This window comes from Mus caroli, unplaced genomic scaffold (genome assembly GCF_978045245.1).
Source record: "Mus caroli unplaced genomic scaffold, Mus_caroli_1 scaffold_4, whole genome shotgun sequence".
Taxonomy (NCBI): domain Eukaryota; kingdom Metazoa; phylum Chordata; class Mammalia; order Rodentia; family Muridae; genus Mus; species Mus caroli.
The window spans coordinates 88,829,686-88,852,645 of record NW_028227259.1 but is presented as its reverse complement, the minus strand read 5'-3'; the positions used below and the strand labels follow the sequence as shown (position 1 = coordinate 88,852,645).

The 22,960-nt window shown below is 37.0% G+C and overlaps 1 protein-coding gene across 2 annotated transcripts in view; it reads left to right on the top strand.

Annotated features, from left to right (window-relative positions):
* LOC110295226 (transmembrane protease serine 11C) overlaps nt 1-22,960 on the top strand; it is a 55,191-nt gene that overhangs the window by 27,422 nt on the left and 4,809 nt on the right. The window contains exons 4-8 of one of the 2 annotated variants that reach the window (XM_021163707.2): nt 76-143; nt 3,767-3,927; nt 16,804-16,842; nt 20,626-20,797; nt 22,252-22,511. In XM_021163707.2, the coding sequence (XP_021019366.1) occupies nt 76-143; nt 3,767-3,927; nt 16,804-16,842; nt 20,626-20,797; nt 22,252-22,511 (700 nt within the window). The remainder of the gene's footprint in view (nt 1-75; nt 144-3,766; nt 3,928-16,803; nt 16,843-20,625; nt 20,798-22,251; nt 22,512-22,960) is intronic. The other variant, XM_085836203.1, reaches the window with a different exon arrangement.

Sequence of the window (22,960 nt, the reverse complement as noted above, 5' to 3'; positions counted from 1 at the left end):
TCAAGTTTTCTGAAGTGATAGAATCTTTCTTTTAAAAGCTGAAATCATGTCATTAACCCATTTTCTTTTTAATAGATGAATGAAACATTTCATGAATCAAAACTGAGAAAACAGTACGTCAAAGCTCACACTGTTCAAGTAAGGTATGCACAAAGGCATTAGAAACAGTTTTGACCTTCACCTCTCTATTGTTGTTCAGAAAATTTTATTTCTGAGTTGTGAAACTTTATGTTTGAAATAAAATTGAATTTAGTGTAGAGAGACCCTCACTCCACCCCACCACCATGCTCCATATATGTAAAGGAAATGTTTTATTGTTTGTTAGAAAATGATTACAGGGCTGGAGATGGCTGGAGAATTGCTCCTGCAGAGGACTCAAGTTCAGTTCCCAGCACTCACATGGTGGCTCACTACCATCAAAAACTCCAGTTCCATGGGATCTATCACCCCTTCTGACCTCTGCAGGTACTGCATGCATGTAGTAGACACACATACATTCAAGCAAAACACTTAACATGTAAAATAAAATAAATCTAAAAACAGTAAAAATTATAAATTGACTAAACCATAATGATGAATTCCAACTTATGAAATCACAAAGTAAATTGAAATTTAGAGTATGCATAAAACTTTTAACATGAATAAAAGAGGGTCACTGAGATAACATGTAACATAGAAGCACTGGGCACAGCCTGATGACCCAAGTTCCATTCTAATACACTCTGAATAACATGCATGCCAACACACACACACAATAAACAATTTTCATTTTTAAATGAATAAGACACCATGAGCAAAATGTCTGGATTAATTTGGGAAAATTGTTTTGGAGAATTCTAAACAGAGTTAAAAACTTGATTCAATATCAAAAGAGGGATATTTCACGTAACAATTGATTTAGGGATGTTGTTTAAAAATCATATTCACATACCACCCTGGGTCCTCCACCACACATGTTGACAATAACTGCTGTGGCAAAGCAGCACTGAGGAAAGGAGGAGTCATAATTCCAAGCTAGAGATGGCTGGCTACATATTGAAACCTTCTCTCATTAAAACCATATAGATAAAATAAATGGATAAGTGATAAATGCAGAGACTAGGAACTGACTCTTTAGGCATTTACAACCAACCCTAACATTCACTCACTATATGTACAGTGTATACCCGATTCCCTCCCTCATAGTTAGGAAGCCTACAGGAGTGGGTGCACAGCTTTATCCATTGACAAGATGAGGACACATGTATTGATAAAGAATCGGGAAGAAATCGGTATGAACAGAAGGAAGCTCAAACACAAGTCCACATATTTGAAACAGTTGGAGTTGTGTCTCTAGGAGCCCCCCACCTCTGTGACAAGGTTCACGGAAAGAAGAGCGTTACCCACTCTGCTTAAATAAATTTTTAAATAAATTTTTCACCACCAAGAAACAGATCCAAATTAACATCAGCTCTTCAAGAACTATTTGCCACCTATCTGCACAAAATCCATTTGCCTCTACCTGACAAGATTTTTTTTTTTTTTTTTTTTTTTTTTTGGTTTTTCGAGACAGGGTTTCTCTGTGTAGCTCTGGCTGTCCTGGAGCTCACTTTGTAGACCAGGCTGGCCTCGAACTCAGAAATCCGCCTGCCTCTGCCTCCCGAGTGCTGGGATTAAAGGCGTGTGCCACCACGCCCGGCTAAGATTTTTAAACTTCAGAAATAACGTCCAGAGTATTCTATTGATAAGCTTAGAATGGAGCTAATAGAGTTTAGTTTTAAATATGAATTAATTATTTATCATTTCAAGAAAACGTTGTGAGCTCCACTGGGCATTAAGGAGTTTCAGTAAGAATAAAATACAAGTCAGGCTTTCATTACTAGCAGAGAAACCAATTGGACAATTTATCATCAGTTAGTGTTTATGATGGTATAAGTATATCCAATTGATAATCTAGGTACAGGAGAGACTTTTAGTTTCTAAACCCTAACATAATACTCTCATGTAGACAAAAAACAAACACAAATTTTATATAGTGTTGGACCCCAGATGGGAGCAAAGCTTTGATGGGTTAGAAACGAACTTGAGCAAAACTGAGAGGCCTTTTACCTAGCTATGTCTTAGAAATGACATTATTGAGAAAATGATTTTCTTAGTAAGTTTATCAAATGGACTATCTCCCCTTTTGTAGGTTATATGTGTCATTGTGTCCCATGCTACTTAAATATCATATCACTAACTATTTAAAATACAAAGATGTTATATGGGAACTAAAATAAATTCACACCCATGAGGCACAAGAGTGTACTTTTGCTGCCCTGTGAAAATCCTAACTCAAAGTTAGATAAATATAGAAGCATAAAACCAAATTTCTTGTTTCAAAAGGCTCTTTAGTATTAATTAGATCTGATGAGTTCTTAAAGACAAGAGGTTCTCAGGAAAATATCTACAGAACTCAAAGTGAATTAGTTAATCATTCAAGGAGGGAGAAACCATTCTTGAAATGTAATTCCATACACCTGTGAGAACAATCACACCATTCCAGCAAAAAGTCCCTAAACCTTAACGCCTGACAAATTAACTAGCATTTTAAAACTATATTATATGTAGCTGTGTGTGTTTATGTGATTCCATTTAAAGCAACAACAAACAGAAAACAGAAAAAGATTCATTGTTACCTGTTTCTCCGCATGTAACTATATAAATGTCCATAAACTTAAATTTTCCTTTTATCTCTCTGAATATATTCAAAATAACTATAATTGGCAGTCACCCTGGATATATTTAAGATATAAGTTTAGATTAAAATTAATCATGCCTATGACAAATTAAAATTGATTCTCCAATAAAGAGTAACAGAAATCATATTTACTTAAGATATCAGAAAAAATTAATGGAAATAACTTTTGTAGTTACTGAGGGAATCTTGGATCTTAAGCATGATTTCCATCTTTGTTTGCACATGTTTTGGAGGTTTTAAAGAGGAGGTTATTAGGATCTTCCTACATTGCATAGAGCTCTCGGTTGTTAATTTTCAGACTTATAAATACAGATAGACACAGAAGTAGAGAGCAGTAGTAATGGATCTTCGCTATCATCAGTTATAGCTGCTCCCTTGTAAAATGTATAGCTTATCCATTTGCATCTTCAAGTCGGAATGACAAATACATGAGTTCACTCTTTTTAACCTCAGTCCTGATAGCCAACAAGTGAATAGACAATGACTCACTACTGCAAACTGCAATTCCATTTAAAGCAACAACAAACATAAAACAAAAAAAGATTCAGATTCACTTGTTTTTCTGTTTTTATTTTTTTATTAGTCTCCCTGCAGAAGCCATACTAGATCCATAATCATAAATACATTTATACTAATGAATAATTTTCATTTTCCACTGTGGTGTTTAAAATTCTTCTATACCCATTAATAAGAAGCTCCCAGTCTGCAATGGTTAAAGAAAACAATAAATAAGATTAGCATTCAATTTTGGGGATGAAAACCAGAAACAGGATGAAAGCAACTTGCTATATAATCACAGTGGCCAATATTAGCTATTAAATTCAAACACAATTTCCCTGGATCTAAAACTGAAAATGAATTGTTTCATTACATCTATATAATGTTATTTCCCTTCCCTTTGGAGGGACCATATGATGAGCAAAGCATAGAATGGTTCTACTGTCTGTCCCATACTCTGTCTCTCTACAAACTCCCCTCCCCACCCATTAAGAGTGATCCAGGTTCAGTCATGAAATGAACATCTACTTGTCTGCTTGTGTTTTACAGCAAAGCCAAAGGGAAGGTGCTGATACATGCTGTGCTGAAATTTAAAGCCTGTTATAGAAATAATGTAGAAAAATACTGGGAAAGTGTTGAAGCCACTTTGTATCAGAAACTCAAAGGCCAAACTGGATTACTTATAGACTCTTCCTCATTTAAATTTTCAGGTAAGAATGTATATATGGTATGGGATGACTTTCATCATTTCATGGCATTTTGTTATTCACGTGAAGCAGAATTTCTTCCTTTAAATATTGTACCACAAAAACTGAAAGCTAGTTTTGTGTCCCATGATAGTAATCAGAATCTCAAATAACTGTTTTTTGTTTTTTGTTTTTTTTTCAAAACATAGCCGACTAAACCATGGTTTACTCTGTGGTCATGAAGAGCCTTTCTGTTGTGGTAGTCTCAACAATCTAGACTGGTAGGATTTAAAAAAAAAAAAATCCTGGAACTTTTAAAAAAAAACCAAACTCCTTTCTTATCATACATTTAATAGAACTTGTCTCACATGGTCGCACATAATCTGATTCTTACTCCCTGGTTTGTGAGAATAACGTGGAGTGTAATAAAAGTACAGTCATCCCTCAGATAGGCTGTCAGTCCCTACTATGATTCCTATTATAAGAATAATGTAGAAAAATTTGGAGGCAGAATTGAAACCATTTTGTATCAAAAAAAGGTGGGAAAGTGTAGTCACTTCTAGAGGAAGGACTAAAAGGTTGGGGTTAGGAGTCCTAGGACAAGCATTAATTTTCACTGAATTACCAAAACATCAAAAAAGTTTCTTCTGGATAAGACGCCATCCCTGCTAAATTGAGACTTCTCTGAAATCGTGAGATTTTTTCCTTCTCATACATTTCCTCCTCACTTAGCTCATTCTATACACAGTGACCTCAAAAACGGCAGGAAGAAAGTAGCCTTCCAACTGGGAGAGGAAATACCATTCAAAGGTATATTTTTAGAAACTCATCACTAACTACATAAACTCAAGTATAAAATAAATATTACATTCCTAGCATCCTTCCAATTTTTAAAATATTACATATGATCTCAGAGAAATAAATATCCACTCTGGTGTTCTCTGATTTTTCCAGTACTTGTGTTGTAATGGTAAGCTACACTCTCGTCAGGAGCAGCTAAATGAAGGAAATTAATTTCAGACTACACTCTGGTATTGTTTTAAGTCTTGGCAACTCACTGCCCCGCCCTCTTTGTCCTTCATCAGAAGTTAGGTATCTCATAAAACTGAGTGAGTATTCAGCCATGTAGTACCAAACCTAGCAGCTGACAAAGCCATTCCCCAAAACCACAATGGAACAGCTAATACCGGCTTATATTCATGACAGCTCTCGCCAAGGTGAACTTTTTTTTTTTTTTTTTTGGTCAACACGTAAGTAGGTCTGTGCCATTGGGATCTGTGAAATGTATTTGGCAGCAAGGTTGCTGTTTAAGCACTTTCTTAAATACCATGGCACTCTGATGATACCTATTTCACTCAGTAACTTACAACAAATATGTCAAGGCTGTGAAATACATTCTTATACATGCCGCTTAACATACAGAAAAATGCCAACATTTTCAAGACAGGCTTAGTGTGCCACTGACCAGAGCTGTTAATTAAAAGAATGGATGGTTATAGCATCAGTATCCTATGATATGGCTAGAAAAAGAAGCAACATAAAACAGTGCTTGACAAACACAGAAGTGGATGCTCACAGTCAGCTATTGGATGGATCACAGGGCCCCCAATGGACGAGCTAGAGAAAGTACCCAAGGATCTAAAGGGATCTGCAACCCTATAGGTGGAACAACAATATGAACTAACCAGTACCCCCCGGAGCTCGTGTCTCTAGGTGCATATGTATCAGAAGATGGCCTAGTCAGCCATCAGTGGAAAGAGAGGCCCATTGGTCTTGCAAACCTTATTATGCCTCAGTACAGGGGAACGCCAGGGCCAAGAAGTGGGAGTGGGTGGGTACGGGAGTGGGGGGGAATGGGGGACTTTTGGGATAGCATTGGAAATGTAAATGAAGAAAATACCTAATTTAAAAAAACAGTGCTTGAGATCACAGATTTGGCTACTAGATAGCTTAGTATTTGGATTTTCAGTTCTCTATATATTAGCTGTATGACTCTAGAACATTTACTTAACATTTCAGTGCCTCAGTCTGACTATGTCATAATAGAAATGAGGATACAAATTTTAAAGATTACTTTTTAGAGTTGTGAAGATTTTGGAAAACTGATACATTTATACATTATAAATAACTTAAATGTTTAACACAATTATTATTAGTTACTGAGGTTTTACACAAATTATTAATTTCTGAGGTTTTACCCAGAGAAAACAAAACACTTGATAGATATGTTTTATAGATTTGAAAGTTGTCTTAGACAACTAAGTTGTTTAACTATTTTCTATTGTTTTTATTGTTGTAATAAAATACTGTTAACAAAAGAGACTTGGGAACCAAGCAATTTGTTTTGCCTCTTACAACTAACTCTCAGGTCCTACTCCATCACTGAGGGAAGTCAAGGCAAGAACTCAAGACAGAAATCTGAAGCAAAAGCCATGAAGAAATTTTGCTTACTGGCTTGCTTCTCATGGTTTGTTCGGTGTGCTTTTTATGCAACCCAGGACCACCAAACCAGGGATGGCACTGTCCATAGTAAGCTGGGTTCTCCCACATCAATAGTTACTCAAGAAAATGCCCAACCGACTTTCCAACAAACAATCTGACAGAACATCTTCTCAACTGAGTCCCTTTTGTGAACTTGTCACAAAAGAAAGAAAGGAAGAGAGAAATAGAGAAAGAAAGAAAGAAAGAAAGAAAGAAAGAAAGAAAGAAAGAAAGAAAGAAAGAACGAACGAACGAACGAACGAAAGAAAGAAAGAAAGAAAGAAAGAAAGAAAGAGAGGGAGGAAGAAAGGAAGGAAGGAAAGAAGGAAGGAAGGAAGGAAGGAAGGAAGGAAGGAAGGAAGGAAGGAAGGAAGGAAGGAAGGAAGGAAGGACAACAAAAAACAGGAAAAAATGTCAATCAGGGGTTGGTGAGATGGCTAGGGAAGTAGAGACATTTGATAACAAGTCTGATAACCTGGGATTACTCCCTGGAATCATAATGGAAGGAAAGAAGTGATTCTCACAAATTGTCTTTTAACACCAGATGCCCAACGTAGCATACATATATTACGTATATTGATTAATACATATATTGATTAATACATATACATACATATATTGATTAATGAATATAATAGAAACTGAAGTCAAAAGAATAGAAGATAGACAGACAGACAGACAGATGATTATACTTTTTAATTTGGTACTTTTTGGTTTTGGTCCTTGAATCACACCTCTGGATGTCAACGTTCAACTAATTATTCCAGAATAAAGAGGATGGCTGCTTCTGACAGAAACAGAAATGGTATTTTTCCTTCTCCATTCTCAGATATCTGTTTCCTCTCATAAGTTCCTTCTAGAGCACACAATATGTTACTTTTGACAGAAACACGTGGCTCAAAGGCTTCTGTTTATGATTACACATTCTTCAGCTCACCCTCAGATCTGCAAACACCAGGGCTGACAGAGTAATGAGCCACAACAGGCCAGGAGGAAATCTGGCTCAACAGGGCACAGTAGTTCATGTTGGTTCACACTTCAATAGTCTGACACAAGGCAGCTTATGTCAGGTATATTTAAGTACAGAATAATTTGGGGGAAATTTTCCTGGTATAGCAAAATCCTGTGTGATAAATATATTTTATCAAAATATCAAAAGATATTATATCAAAACTCTTTTTAAAGTGCATGTCACTTCTTTCCTTGAAGGTGGGATCTATAGATAGAGTACATGTGTCATCTTAAGGGCTTGGAGGAGTATCTGGTGTGGTCTCCAATATACTTTGGTTCTGTTTGTAAGAGTCTGGGGGACCCTGTGGCCATACAGATAACACAAAGTTCACCAGACTATTAACCATATCCACATCCAGTCTTCTGGGTGAAAAGCAGGTTAAACATCTCTCTTTTCAAGAAACAGCAATGGATGTTTAACACTCCTGGTTTCCTCAGTGCTTATCTGGGAGCACAAGGACTCTGTGCCCAGTACAGCCCTAGACATGGGGTCTGCACTGGGGGAAGAACATCATCATGTCACAACTCCCTAATGACGAAGCAGCCTCTCACCTGGACTAGATCTTCATTCTTTTTCCTGTTCATTTGTTTATCTCTTTATACTCTCTCTCTCTTTATCTACCATTTTTTGATTCTAATACTTAGTAAAAAAAAAAATCAAAGTTTTAGGCATCCATTGAAGATCTCAGGTAACAACAGAGTCTTTACAGATTAAACTAGCTAAGTTAAAACTTATATCACACTGGATTAGGGTGGCTCCACTTCTGTGAACAGTGTCCTAATAGGTCAATCTGAAAGCACAAATGCATATCAACCATGTGGGGAAAGACTGGGTTTGCAACAGCTCACACCAAGGAACAACAAGGAGTCCTTAGAGCCACCAGGAGCCTGAAAGAAATAAGAAGGCATTCCTAAAAGAGCATTCAAGAACATAACCCTGATGCCATCTTGACTTCAGACTGTAGGCTTCATAATTGAGAGAGAGTAAATTGTATTGTCATACCATCTGAGATAATTTATTATAACAGGTCAAAAAAACTAATAGAGACAACGGTGGGAACCACCACATCCAAAGTGGTGTTGACCTAAGATTTCCTCAAATACAGTGTGACACCCTAATGGGGGAACCCCACAGTGGACACCATGTTCTTTGTTGGTTAATCAGAATATATTGATAATACTGATAAAAGAAACATCTTTGACATTTCAGGATTTGGTAAATATCCAGAGTTAGGTCAATCATAATTTCTCTGCTCCATTGGCTCTGGAACTCCAGTGTACTACATGTAAAGAAAGTTATTTGCCTCAAATTACAATAAGAATCTATCACAGCCCAGTGCTTGGCATTAATAAAGAAGATGATAAATTTAACACGAATTTATGACATTGGCTCACACAGCTATAAGGACTGGCATGCAGATTGCCTCTGGAAGGGGTAGAGTCAGGAGCTCTAAGCAGGTTACAGAGAACTGTCTTTTCATTTCTTAGCTCCATTCTTAGGAAACTGTTCAGCACCTCTTGACTCACAAACTTCTCTAGAAGATAATTATAATGAAAGAAGAACTAGGTGCTAATTAATAAGCCAGAAAACAAATGCAATGGGAAGCACTTATTTCCCCTGCTTGATCACCAAAAATATGTGAAGAGGGTGGTGGAGAACACTGTACAGCTCAGGTCACACGGTCGCTTAACCACATGGATGGAGAAAGAGTAGGAAAGAGACATCTCTCCCAAGAAATCTAGTAAGCAGCAGCAAATACATCCATCACTTGCCACAGCTAGCATCTGGGGTCACCTTGGAGTGGATTGACACTACAAATAACTACTACCTTTTCTTATCACTTCTATTAATTGTCTATAGGAGTTTCATTTTTATGTCATTCGACAGTCAGAAGAAGGCAAATCATCAGCAGATGATCAGTCCTTTTTTGTATCAAACTTTTCAGGGCTATCGGTGTAGGATACAATGTTCTAGAGGGCAAAATCCAGGGTCAAAGTGCAGTCATTTTTGGTGTCTGCTTGAGGTCGGGTCCATTGGTGGTTCTTGCTGCATTCTCACTTAACAAAACATGCTAGATAATTACTTCATAAAAATGTTACTCTCAGTCTAGTGTATGTGTCTCTGTGTGTGTGTGTGTCTGTGTGTGTGTGTGGTGTGTGTTTCATGGATGGATGGATTCAAAGCATGGCAGTAAGCCCTTTTAAAGTGATTTTACAAGTCTTAGGGATGAAGTAACTCATGCATAAAGATCATAGCTCATGTAAAAATATAAATACCAAACCAAACAAAGTGTCCAGAAACATGTCTGTGCTTAATAAATATACTTACTGCAGGAAAAACATATTTCATATAACCCTTTAATTATTATATTACTATGTCATTGCAAAGTAAAAAATCATTAAATCACCTGACATTGACTATTTAATATAAATATGAAAAATTATATATTTCTCCCCTACTCAATAAATATTTATCCCCTTAAAAATTATTTCTTAGGAGGGTTTTGTGGTGCATCCCTTTAACCCCAGCACTCAGGAGACAGAGGCAGGCAGATCTCTAAGTTTGCAAACAGCCTGGTCTCAATAAAGTGAGTTCCAGAATAGCCATAGCTACATATAGAAACCCTGTCTCAAATAAATAAATTAATGATAATAACAACAATAATAATAACTTTTGGCAAAGTCTTAATCTAATTTTATTTATTTTAATGAAAAGAAAGCTGATATTCATTCCCAAACCCCAAATTTTAGCTCCATGATGTTTAATACCATGTTCAATTAAGTATGATTAAGCCAATAGTTAAAACTACCTATACATCTCCTTTACTTCATTCTATAGCTTTTGAGACAGCTCCAAAAAAAGTTCAGGGTGGCTTGAAACTTGCTAAGGCTACAGCTTTCCACCAGCACATCTTGCTACAATTTTCTCTTTAGTATTTTATGGCTGTTTATCTGATATAATTCGATAAACAGAACGTGCACTTAATATTTAATATTTATGTAATTCAAATTTTTAATGTCAAAGAGAAATGCAAGTGATATTTCATATACTAAACAAGTTGTCTCACTAGAAAATAAGTTTGCCTGTCACAGATGTAAGCTCTGAAGCACTGATGACAGTTCATTTGCAAGGTAATCCCTGAGCAAGACAACAGTCCAATAATAGACTAGGTCCATTTGCAAATCTTCAGAGACAAAGGCAATGGCAATCTCTTCAAGCGGGGTGGGGAGGATATAAAGATATTGTGTAAAAGAAAAAAAGCTTCAAGCTTCATATACTAAAGCAAGCACTTTAAATGAAATGCCTTATAAAATTGAAGTACTTTATAATGTTCACAACTTTAATGGGCCATTTAAGGCTATGATTCTTATTTGCTTTTAAATAATAACAATCAGTTTCCACGCCAAAAAAAAAAAAAAAAAAAAAAAAACACTGAATTGTTTAGGGATGAAACATGCTAAGTACTTACCCTAAATTATAATTGCTTAAAGCAAAGTTTCAAATCATGTGGAAGAAAAAGAAAAAAAAAATGGAAGCAATAAACTCCACAGACATAGATGCTGACCGTGATTCACAGCCAAGGCTTTTACAGACAAGCCCCAAGGCGTGCCCTAGCACCCATGAGCATCTGGCTAAAAGTGGAGCATAGATTGACTTAGTAGAACACATATTCTCATGAGCCTTGATCCTGAGACAAGGAATTGCTTCACTGAGTCATTTGTGTGAATGACTGAACAAACTCCATCTTTTCTTCTTCTTCTTCTTCTTCTTCTTCTTCTTCTTCTTCTTCTTCTTCTTCTTCTTCTTCTTCTTCTTCTTCTTCCTCCTCCTCCTCCTCCTCCTCCTCTTCCTCTTCCTCTTCTTCTTCTTCTTCTTCTTCTTCTTCTTCTTCTTCTTCTTCTTCTTCTTCTTCTTTTTTGATAAATCTTTAAAGACATTTGAAAGAAAATGTGATTATCAAAATGTGGTTTTTTTTTGCTAAGAACCAGTTTTCAGCTTTAACAAAACTATTTTTATCAAATCTTAAAACATGTCAAGTATAACACCTTAACCATATGCATTTTGTGGATGGTAAGAATCGTTAGACAATTCTCAGGGTAGTTAATAATTTATGTTTTAAATAAAATACATTACTTCTTAAAATTATTTTTTTTGTAAAACTCTCAAATTTACCAAAGACTTCCTTACATCCCTAGAAATAACCAATAACATAGGGTGGGTATATGGTGGTCTCAAGGCATTGGGGAAATGTGGGTTATTAACATTGTCACTAAACTCAAGTATTTGGAGTTCTGAGTCCTGGCATTTTCTTTGTTACTTCTGTTTTCATCCTTCAGTGTCGACAAGAGTTCTTACTGTAATATCTGTTTTCTTTATGTTCTTCCCTAAGTTCTTTTTATGTTCACTCTATTTCTTTTCAATATTTTACAGTGGCTTATATACAAAAATTAGAAAAGCAACCAACCTGTAAATGGGAGTATGTCAGACTATTCACTAATTATAGAACCTTCAGCATAAAAGTTTTTAACTCCTGCAGACATTCTTTTTCCCAAGTTTCTGAGTTCACAACATAGAAAATGTAATAAAGTTTCCCAAAAGATGTAGCTAACTGTGCTTGTTAACATGTGGCTTCCAGCCATAAAAAATTATTTTAAAACGATATTTCTTTGTATACTTTTTAAATGTAGTTTTCAGTTTAGAGTTTGAGATACTTAAAACTAAATAATTATGTCCTAAACACTGCCCATTGTAAATATTAATCAGATAGTCACTATTTAAAGGTGGTTGTGATCAGTAGGGTACATAAGATAAACTACACTAAAATGTGCACAAAATTATTATGGAAATATTTATAGAATACTGCATAATAATATGATATAGTAATAAAATAATATAATATACAAGTTACCCTCTGACCTTACATGCGACACCCATACATGAAACCTATCATCTGTGAAAACAACTCGTGATTTACCTAATATTGACTTTTATATCCTCATCATCAACTGTCAGCAGGCAAGTTATGTACTCTAAAAAACTAACCTACATCAGTCTGAGGAATGGCAAATGACACATCATGAGTAACTACAGGGCAATTCTCAGTCAAACTGGAAACAAAGGAAAGCAATTATCAAGGCTAGGTATACAGTCAGCTGACCCAAGTGTGGGGTGAGTGGAGCGTTCTGTTTCTGCTCAAGCACAACCCAGCCCCATACTCTGCTCCTTCGCTTTTAATGCCGCCCGCTCACATTACAACTGTGTGTGCACTAAAATATCATGAATAAGGACATAACTTTTGCATCTCAAAATACAATCTGGCTTAACAAGTCCATATACACTTAGAGTTTCACAGTTTTCAGAAATCGGACAGTTGGACATTTTAAATGTTCCCTAATGGCTGAATGCTTCTACATAGAAAACTCAAGAAATGAATCTAAAAGTTAGAAGTACTAAGCTTATTTAGAATTTGGATTCATGTAGAGTAACAAATTTACATAAATATCATTAAAGTCTATATAATTAATATAGATAATTAATATATATTACTCTATAATTATAAATCTATATAATTAATGTTATGAATGAGTGTGCTACTACTGTAAAAAAAAATAAAGTTATTCCTTGTTCTTAGAATTTTACAATTTGCTTCAGATTTTTTTTCTCCCAAGGAAAGAAGTTTGCTAGAAATCAGATTGTAGAGGAGTCTTCCTTTTATAAATCTTTATCTAGCTATTGTTTGCTTGCTTGCTTGCCTGCCTGCTTGCTTGCTTGCTTGCTTGCTTGCTTGCTTGCTTGCTTGCTTGCTTGCTTGCTTGCTTGCTTGCTTTATTGAGATAGATCATCACAGCTACGAACTTTGTCTCTGTAACTCCTTCCCTGGGTGTTTTGTTCCCAATTCTAAGAAGGTGCACAGTGTCCACACTTTGGTCTTCATTCTTCTTGAGTTTCATGCGTTTATCAAATTGTATCTTATATCTTGGGTATCCTAAGTTTTGGGCTAATATCCACTTATCAATGAATACATATTGTGTGAGTTCTTTTGTGATTGTGTTACTTCACTCAAGATGATGCCCTCCAGGTCCATCCATTTGGCTAGGAATTTCATAAATTCATTCTTTTTAATAGCTGAGTAGTACTCCATTGTGTAAATGTACCATAATTTCTGTATCCATTCCTCTGTTGAGGGACATCTGGGTTCTTTCCAGCTTCTGGCTATTATAAATAGGGCTGCTATGAACATAGTGATCTTTCTATGTAGTTCTCTTGCTTGGAACTCATTCACTAATGCACAAGCTAGGATTAAAGAGTATAAGGGTATAAAGTAAGAGTTCTTTCTCCTCCTCCTCTTCTTCCTCCTCCTCCTCCTCCACTCCCCTCCCTTTCCTTCTCTGTCTCCCTCCTCCTTGTTCTTCCTTGAGACATAATCTCACTATGTAATTTTCATTTGGTTTTGTTTTTTCGAGACAGGGTTTCTCTGTATAGCTCTGGCTGTCCTGGAACTCACTTTGTAGACCAGGCTGGCCTCAAACTCAGAAATCTGCCTGCCTCTGCTTCCCAAGTGCTGGGATTAAAGGTGTGCACCACCACCACCCAGCACACTGTAATCTTGGCTGGCCTGGAACTTGCTTCATATACCAAGCTAACTTCGAACTCACAGAAATCCAACCCCTCTGTCAACTCAGTGTTAGATTTTTAAAAGGAGGCACCACCAAGTCCAGGACAGAACTCCTCCAATCCATCTAAACTTGCTTCTCACGCTTTCCAACCATGAACAGTAGAGACGGATGTTCTACGGCATTAATCAGAGAGTATGTTTCAAATCTAATATTCAACCTCCAACCATATTATACCTATATTTCTCTGGCCTTAAAAGAAATTCCTCAACTCCTTCCCAAAAGAATATTTTGTCAGCCATTCAAATCCTCCCCTTTTGCTTAACATTTGGTAGTTCATTCAATCATCTACAGGTCAGCCATAAAGCCATACACAGGAAACTGGACAGAGCTAGACATTAATTTTAAGTAAATTATGAATGTTTGATTCACTGAGGATAAATCCATGTCTGTACTTTGATAAGCCCTTGGAGAAGACCAATGCCTGTTTGCTGGGCTGTCTGAGTTTTTAGTTTTCTTGTCGTATAAACTGGTCTGGCCTCAGCTTCACTCATCCCTTAGCCATGGAGTACTGGAATTACAGCTGTGAGCCACCACTCCCAGGACTCTTACCATCCTTTGATCCACATCTTCCTTGGCAGAGACAGAGCTATTGTTTTCCATGACTTCCTCAATGCAGTCCACAGTAAACAGAGTCTCTTAGGTTACCATGCTGAAGTTGTGGTTGGGAGGTCAAGCCACAAAACTTCCAACCTCTGAGTGTGAGTCACAAGACTTAAAAGGTAGGAAATGCAGACAGCCACCACTGTGACTCAGTCTGAAAAGAAACTGGCTTAAGTCGTTTCTCAATTCATTGTAGCTGGCCATCCACACATGGAAGTTATAGTAACTATTCTCTGTTAAGCTATGGAACAGCACGACCTTTAAAAAGCAAACTACATATCTAATACATTTGTTTTCTTTGACAAGGAACACAATAATAAAGAAAACCTTAAGAAAAGAAAACACATAAATACCATGGAGTTTTAGAACTATCAATTAAGATTATGACAATAATTGTCCAGTCCATTTAAGTTTGTTTCTAAAAATTTCAATATGATTTTATAAGTTGCCAAGCATCAAAAATTAAAAACTAAACTATATATATCATGTCAAACACAAAACAACCTCTGGAAAATAGCAGTAAGACATCTCCTCACGTAGGTGTGGCCCCTTTCTTCTCTAGCCCAGCTGACTGCTAAGTGCCTTTGCCTTTCATTTAGACAGGTCAGCATCTGGTAAAGGATTCTTTTGTCTTCCTGATTTATTGTGCAACCAACTGTAAAATGGTAAGTGTAAGGGACATGGAGTTTGGACACTTCTTCCTGGATTTGTAGAAATCAAGAACATCAAATGAATCAGCATAGACATTTATAGTGTTTACCTTACCGTACAATTGATAATGCCTTTTTGAACTCTTTAAGTAGAACTGGCTAATGTAGTGACAGTTTTCTACATATGAGATTTGACATGTGACTCATTTATTTTCTCCCTCTCCTCATACTTTTCCCACATCAATTGAGAAAATTTGAGATTCTGTTCACAAATGGGCTGCATAGCAAAACTATCTGTTATAAATGATTCTTTTCCAAATCTATCCAGGAATGGGAAGAAAATTTTAAACTATGTCTTATTGCCAAGTTAAACCTTTTTGATCCAAACTAAATGGGCAATGGGACAGCAAACAATTGAGCCATAGCACACAAATAATGTAAATTTTATAGTATAGTAAAAATTCACTTAACACACACACATACACACACACACACACACATACACTCACACACACACAAAATGCTAATACTAAACCAAAACTACTACCTGACCCAGATGTTCCACACATGGACACACATCTAAATGGCCCTAAGTTGGCACATCCATATGTATTACAGTGTTGCCCACAAAAGCCAAGATATTGACCAGCGTAAATATTCATCAATAGATGACTAAAGAAAATGTGATGCCTACATAAAGGGGGATTTTGTTCCTCTGTAAAGAAAAATGACATTATAACAGCTGCAGGAAAATAGACAGAATATTGAGTATTAAGTTAAGAGAAACAAGCCAAACTCAAAGAGACAAATACATCTTTTCTCATTTGTGGAGCCTTGATGGAAATTGTGTGTGTGTGTGTGTGTGTGTGTGTGTGTGTGTGTGTGTGTGTGTGTGTGTGTGTGTGTGTTGTGTGGCAAATTTATAAAGAAGGAGGAGCTCTAAAGGGTTGAGGGAATAGGAACAAGGGAGGATAATGGAGTACGTGTCAAGAAAGCAGAAACATGGCCTATGTTGGGAAGAAAAGGGGAAAGCCAGATGAGAAGAGGCAGAATAGGACATTGAGAGAGAACAAGAACAAAGTATAACTGTATGTGTTATATGTATATGAAAATATCACAGGGAAACCAATGTCTTCATATGTTAACCAAAACATTCATTTCAATTTTAAAAGTGCAGGAAAGGTAACATCTTAGTTCATAGGATTATTGTTAGGGTGTCTTCTAGGATCTGATGGAAGGTTACCACTTCTATATTTTAGAGCATTTCAAAAGTAAAATTGTTTTGCAAATTATAAGGAACTTTAGTGTTTTAGAAGTAAGTATAAATATTTTATTTTTTTATATATCAGTTCACAAACAAAACTGGCAATCAAAATAGATAAAATGTTTACAAGTTATTGCCAAAACAGCCTAAGTACAATTCATTTTAAAAATAAAATGTGTTTATAAATGTAAATAATTTTATTTTCTTGACTTTTAGACATTGCAATGCCAATAGCAGAAGATCTTCTCAATACATGTAAGTTTATCAATAGCGTTATTTTCTTTCAAATCTTCAGCCTTAGAATGCCAAGAAAACTTGCAGTTGAGTTGTAATAAGAAGCCTTATTTTAGAAATGTGTGTGTTACCATAGTTACCCTTTTTTTTTTAATTCTTCAGCCGTTTTTTCCAGTCCAGACTTTATCCCCCTCCCAGTCCACCCTCTGACTGTTCCATATCCCATACCTCCTCCCTGCCCCCTGTTTCCACCAGGATGTCACAACCCCCCACACCTCTCACCCTACCAGGCTTCTAAACTCCCTGGGGCCTCCAGTCTCTTGAGGGTTAGGTGCATGAACCCAGACTCAGTATATGTGTTGGGGGCCTCGGATCAGCTGGCATATGCTACCTGGTTGTGGTTATCCTTAAACTGACTGATATTGTAGATTTAAAATGCAGAGCGTTATCACATGCCATAATGGCAGAGGGGACCTGGGGAAAAACAGTGGTAATTAAGAACTTAGAATCAGCACATGTGCATTTTGAATTTGATCTGCCAAATTCTAAAGGGAAGAATTAGCATACGTTCCTTAACTTCCCAAAGCCTTACTTCCAAATTAGTGTGAAGATAGAATAAGGTGATAGAAATAGATACGTAATCCAGAGTGTATGTCCTGAAAGCACTCACTGTATGTCATTTCTATTTTCTGACTACATGTAAGAATCCCAGGCCCACCTGGCGTGGTGGCGCATGCCTTTAATCCCAGCACTCCGGAGGCAGAGGCAGGTGGATTTCTGAGTTCCAGGCCAGCCTGGTCTACAGAGTGAGTTCCAGGAAAGCTAGGGCTATACAGAGAAACCCTATCTCGAAAAACCGAAAAAAAAAAAATCCCAGGCCCAGGAACTCTCTCTGGAACTCTCCGACCCTAGCAACTAACTTCATGTGCAGAAAGCTATATGCTTTATTTGTAAACCATGACTTCCTTGCTAAGCATGGCATTTTTTTCACCCTGCCCCATCCCATTACGGGTCTTAGGAAATACAACCCCTGAGGTGTCTGGAACTCTGAGCAAAATGTCAAGAAGAGCATTGTATTTGTCTGGATTTAGCACTGGGGTAGCTGGATTAGAGCAGTCATCCCATAGAGCAAGGCAACACTGACCCAGAGTGCTCTCACCATCCCGGAGTCCCTGCTCAGTCATTTAGGAGGAACTGGGATAAATTTAAACACACCACTATTCAGGTACTCTCTCTCATAGATTTTTGATTAAATAACTCACAAGCAACTTAATAAAGCATTCAAAGAAACTATTCCAATGAAGCCTTCAGTATCTGTAAATTGAAAATTACACAATTTGGGAAGGTTATCAAGTTCATAGATGTCAGGAGAGGTATATGATGAGCAGTGCTAATAAAGATATCTACTCCCCAAGTGGAACACTAAAACCCTTTCATATCAGGATTTGACTCCACCTATCTAAGGTTCCGCTTACATTTCTAATGAAAAGCAGAGGGCATGCAGAAAAAAATAAACAAATAAATTTAAAGAATAAGTAATCACAAGGAGCTAAAGGGATCTGCAACCCTATAGTTGGAACAACATGATGAACTAACCAGTACCCCGGAGCTCTTGTCTCTAGCTGCATATGTATCGAAAGATGGCCTAGTCGGCCATCACTGGAAAGAGAGGCCCATTGGACTTGAAAACTTTATATGTCCCAATATAGGGGAATGCCAGGGCCAAAAGAATGGGAATGGGTGGGTAGGGAAGTGGGGGGCGCTATGGGGGACTTTTGGGATAGCATTGGAAATGTAATTGAGGAAAATATGTAATAAAAAATATTAAAAATAAAAAAAAAGAATAAGTAATCAGGGTGTGACTCATTGAAGTGTATTACAATACAGTAGAAGTGGAACGGTGGGAGGGCAGTAAAGGCTCTGTAGGTTCCGTTATATCTCAAAGCATCAGCCAGCAACTTTCATTGTGTTCTTTAAATCCTTGAAATTTTCCATCTGCTCTCTTCTGATACCATAAAGCTACAAGGTGCCATGGAGAACTTGAGCAGAGGTAATAACAAGGTAAGGCTGTAGAGCGATAGCTTCACGCACAGCAGCCACGAGTAAATGGGAGCTTCAGATGGAAGGTGATGGATGGAGAGACACTATGAGTAAGGTCAGAAACAGTGAAATCACCGCTCCTCCCGGAGACACCTATCCCACAGAGAAGGATCTTCGTTTTTATATTCCTCATAAGGAAATTGAGTAAAAGCCAGCTTCCTTTAGGACTCGCCCAAAAAGAAAGGAAGATAGGGAGGAACCATTATCCCTCTTGGTTCTGGATTAACTGCTTTATCCTCTGTAGAGTCAACAATGAGGGAGTAGAACAAAAAAAAGAGAAGGGAGTGACATCCCATGAGTCAAGGCGAGAGTACTCATTAGACAGAGCAGCCAGGAGTGACTCAAGGAAGATGCCTTAACCTGAGGTTAGAGATGCGACTCTAAAGTAAGAAGTGTTAAAAGGAGTGTGCAAATCAAAAGGCTTTGGAAGCTCAGTTAGGAGCTTTAAAAGTATACACGATTCCCCTCTGTTCCTCATACCTTGCTGCCTTCAGGAAGGGAGATCGCAAAGTATGTACAGCCACGATAATCGCATACCAAGTGTGAAGCAATTGGCCAGCTAGCATTTCTAATTAATTCAAATATTCTTATCCTTGATACAAGTCAACTCTGTTGTCTAAGGTGTTTTACCCTTAACTCTGTTGACACAAAGGCCAGGAAAGTCTTTGTTGCAGTGGCTCTTCAGTTTATAAAGGGTAATTAGAAATATCCTGGCCTTTGTACACTGGATATCCATAAGCATTCCCCCAAGCCATTCTCCACACATGATAATCAAAAGTGTCTCTACCATTGCCAAATACTAGCTGCTGTCTTAATCTACTGTCTTGAATTTTTACACATTTTTCATTCTCCAGATGAAATAGTAAAATAAGTATTTTTATTTCACGTTTTTCAGGCTTCATTTGTACAGATATTTATTGAGTTCCTTTTATGTAATATGTTTTTCAATGGTGAGTTCTAAATATTTTTAGGAAAAAATGTAATTTCTAATCTTTAAAGGTATTTACCAATGAAATGGTAATCCATAGAAAAGATGGCAAACTTTAAGGCAAATCCATCACTTTGGTTGGTATAAAGTTAAGATAGTCAAAGGAACCAGAATCAGTCTGATGAATAACAAACATGTATTATTACTACAAATTCTCTTTGAAGGCATCAGAATCTGGCTGCTTCTCTGTTTCTAAACTGAAGACAATGCACAAGTCTACTTCCCAGAAGTATATGACTTTGGAAATTCTGGCCACCTCCAGTCATTTCTTCTGTCAGGGCACTGTGTATCGGGATGTTTATTCACCCTGTGCCACACCCTCATATTCATTCATATTTTCATGCGAATGTTTTCATAGCATTCATTGCTATCTAGCCACCACTGAAGTTACAAGCCACATACTTCCTTGTACAATTTAGTAAGGTTGTTCTCTTCTAAAAGCAAACCTATAATTCTACCTATCTCACACATCAGGTAAGACGAGAAGGACACAGAGTTCATGTCATGACTGTTAGGCACAGGAGACTAAGATGGCAACGTATTTGGAGTATATCTTCAGGAAATCATGTCAGCAGTAAATCTACTCTAAGTTCTCCCTGACAGTGAGGTTTTTCTCAGTTACTAGTTAATAAGGACATATGTTTGGGGTCATTTATTTAGTATGGCAACACACATGAATAAGCAAATTCAACACTAATGAATTCTTCTTTGAACAGGTTGTGGACGACGCACATTTATTCATACAGGTCACAAAGTAGCAGGAGGCCAGGATGCTGAGGAAGGAGAATGGCCCTGGCAAGCCAGCCTTCAACAGAACAGTGTCCACCGATGCGGAGCTACTCTGATCAGTAACTACTGGCTTATCACTGCTGCTCACTGTTTCATACGGTGAGCTATGACCTGGGAAGGTCTCAAGGGCACTCAAGTACTAAACATCTAATAACCCCTCCCTATTTAGTGTGATCATGCAGCTATGTCCCCAACTGTTCATTACTCCAGTGAGGTATAACCTCAGAACTGCTCTCTCATTTATCACTAAAATAGTAAGTGTAGTAGTCATCCAACAAAATTTTGTCAAAAGTTGAAATATTGACATTTTGGACTAGGCATAATTGTTTGTTATGGAAAGCTGGCCTTTGCACTCTAGAACACAAGGAAGAGCCTCCACCCTTAGCCACCGATAATATCTCAATGTTAACAACTACGGTATCTACAAAACATTGGTAAAGGTGAGTTGGCAAAATGGTTTCAGTGACAGAGTGGCCTCAAGCTTTCCAGGTAGCTTGAACTGCCCACAAACTTGCAATCCTCCTGCCTCTGCTTACTAAATGTTGTGATGACAGGTGTCATCTACCACACCCAGATGAAATGATGGCTGTTTAAAAGTTATTGTCCCAACCTTACCATCCTCTTCTCTGTTCTCAGTACTAGGGATGGAATCAGGGGTCTAGTGCATGCGAGGCCAGCACTCTTCCACTGTGCCAGACAAAATTTCATCTCTAACTTAGTCAGCTCTACTGAAAACCATCCTTGCATATTATAACCATTCAGTAGAAAGCTTGGAAATGTTCCAACAACTTCTCAGACTACTTCTCAGAACATAGTATACAAAACACTGAATAACAAAACTGGAAGACACAAGTATTTTATTTGTTGTTTACAGCGGCGAAAAGATGAGATTTAAATGATGTAATTTCCATAAATTCTTTGGGTTCACGTCTCTGCTTAGTTTTTATTAAGTCTTATCATTTACGTTGTTCTTTATCTTTTAAATCTCCCTCAGTATTTTCTATTTAAGCCAATAAATAAAATGAACTTTCTATGAATTGTCTTTTCTTTTTAGTTGTCTTTAAGTGGAAGTCTCACTACACATAGCTCAGAATGTCCTTGGATTTACTATGTAGCCCAGAGTGGCCTCAAAAATCACCATTCTCATGCCTCCATTCCTCAGGCTCTACACTCACATGCCTAGCTATTGATTATCTTTTTAGGCATATTTTATAGAGTTACTCAAAATGTGTACAAACATTGTTTTTATTTCTTCATTTATATATAACTTTTATGAGAGGGGAAAAAGCTTTCCATAGTGGTATACACCCTTAATCACAACATAAAGTCAAGAGGCAGAGGCAGATGGATCTCGTTGAGTTTCAGGACAGCCTAGTCTACATAGGTTCAAACCAGCCAGAAATGCACCGTGATACTTTCTCAAAAAAAAAAAAAAAAAAAAAAAAAACAGTACTATAGAAATTCAAATTACATAATTAGTTTTTAAAAGGTTAAGACTAGTTTCTTTAGCTCTAACATACAGGAGTTTTAATAAATAAATCTATTTCCTTTAGGGCTGCAAATCCCAAAGACTGGAATGTTAGCTTTGGGTTTCTTCTAAGTAAACCACAAGCACTACGAGCTGTCAAGAATATTATAATCCATGAGAACTACAGTTACCCTGCACATGATAATGACATAGCTGTTGTGCGTCTGTCTTCGCCAGTATTATATGAAAGCAACATCCGAAGGGCTTGTCTACCAGAAGCTACTCAAAAGTTCCCACCCAACTCAGATGTAGTGGTCAGTGGATGGGGAACGTTAAAGTCAGATGGTAAGTTCCTGACATCTTTTCATTACAGGACTCCAGCTTTAGGAATTAAAAAGAAACACATTAGGAATTACAACTAAATCTGAAAAAAATACTTCCTCTAGTTCATTTAAATTGGTATAATGTGTGTGTAATAAACTGACTATTGTGCTGAGTATCATTTATTTAGAAACTATAATTTCATAGAGGTGTTTGCCAATTGCCCTGGTAATGGTATCTCTCAGAGGGTTTTTAGGTTTTGGTTTGGTTTGGTTTGGTTTGGTTTGGTTTGGTTTGGTTTGGTTTGGTTTTTGTTATGTTTTTGTTTTTTTCATTTGGATTCATAATTTTCTCTGTGTCATTCATTCACTCAATAAGTACTTATTTTTCATCAAAGAGGCAATATTTGAGCAAAGCCCACTTATCAAACACATTCTGTGACCTCAATCCTGTAGAGAGTTTGGATCAAAATA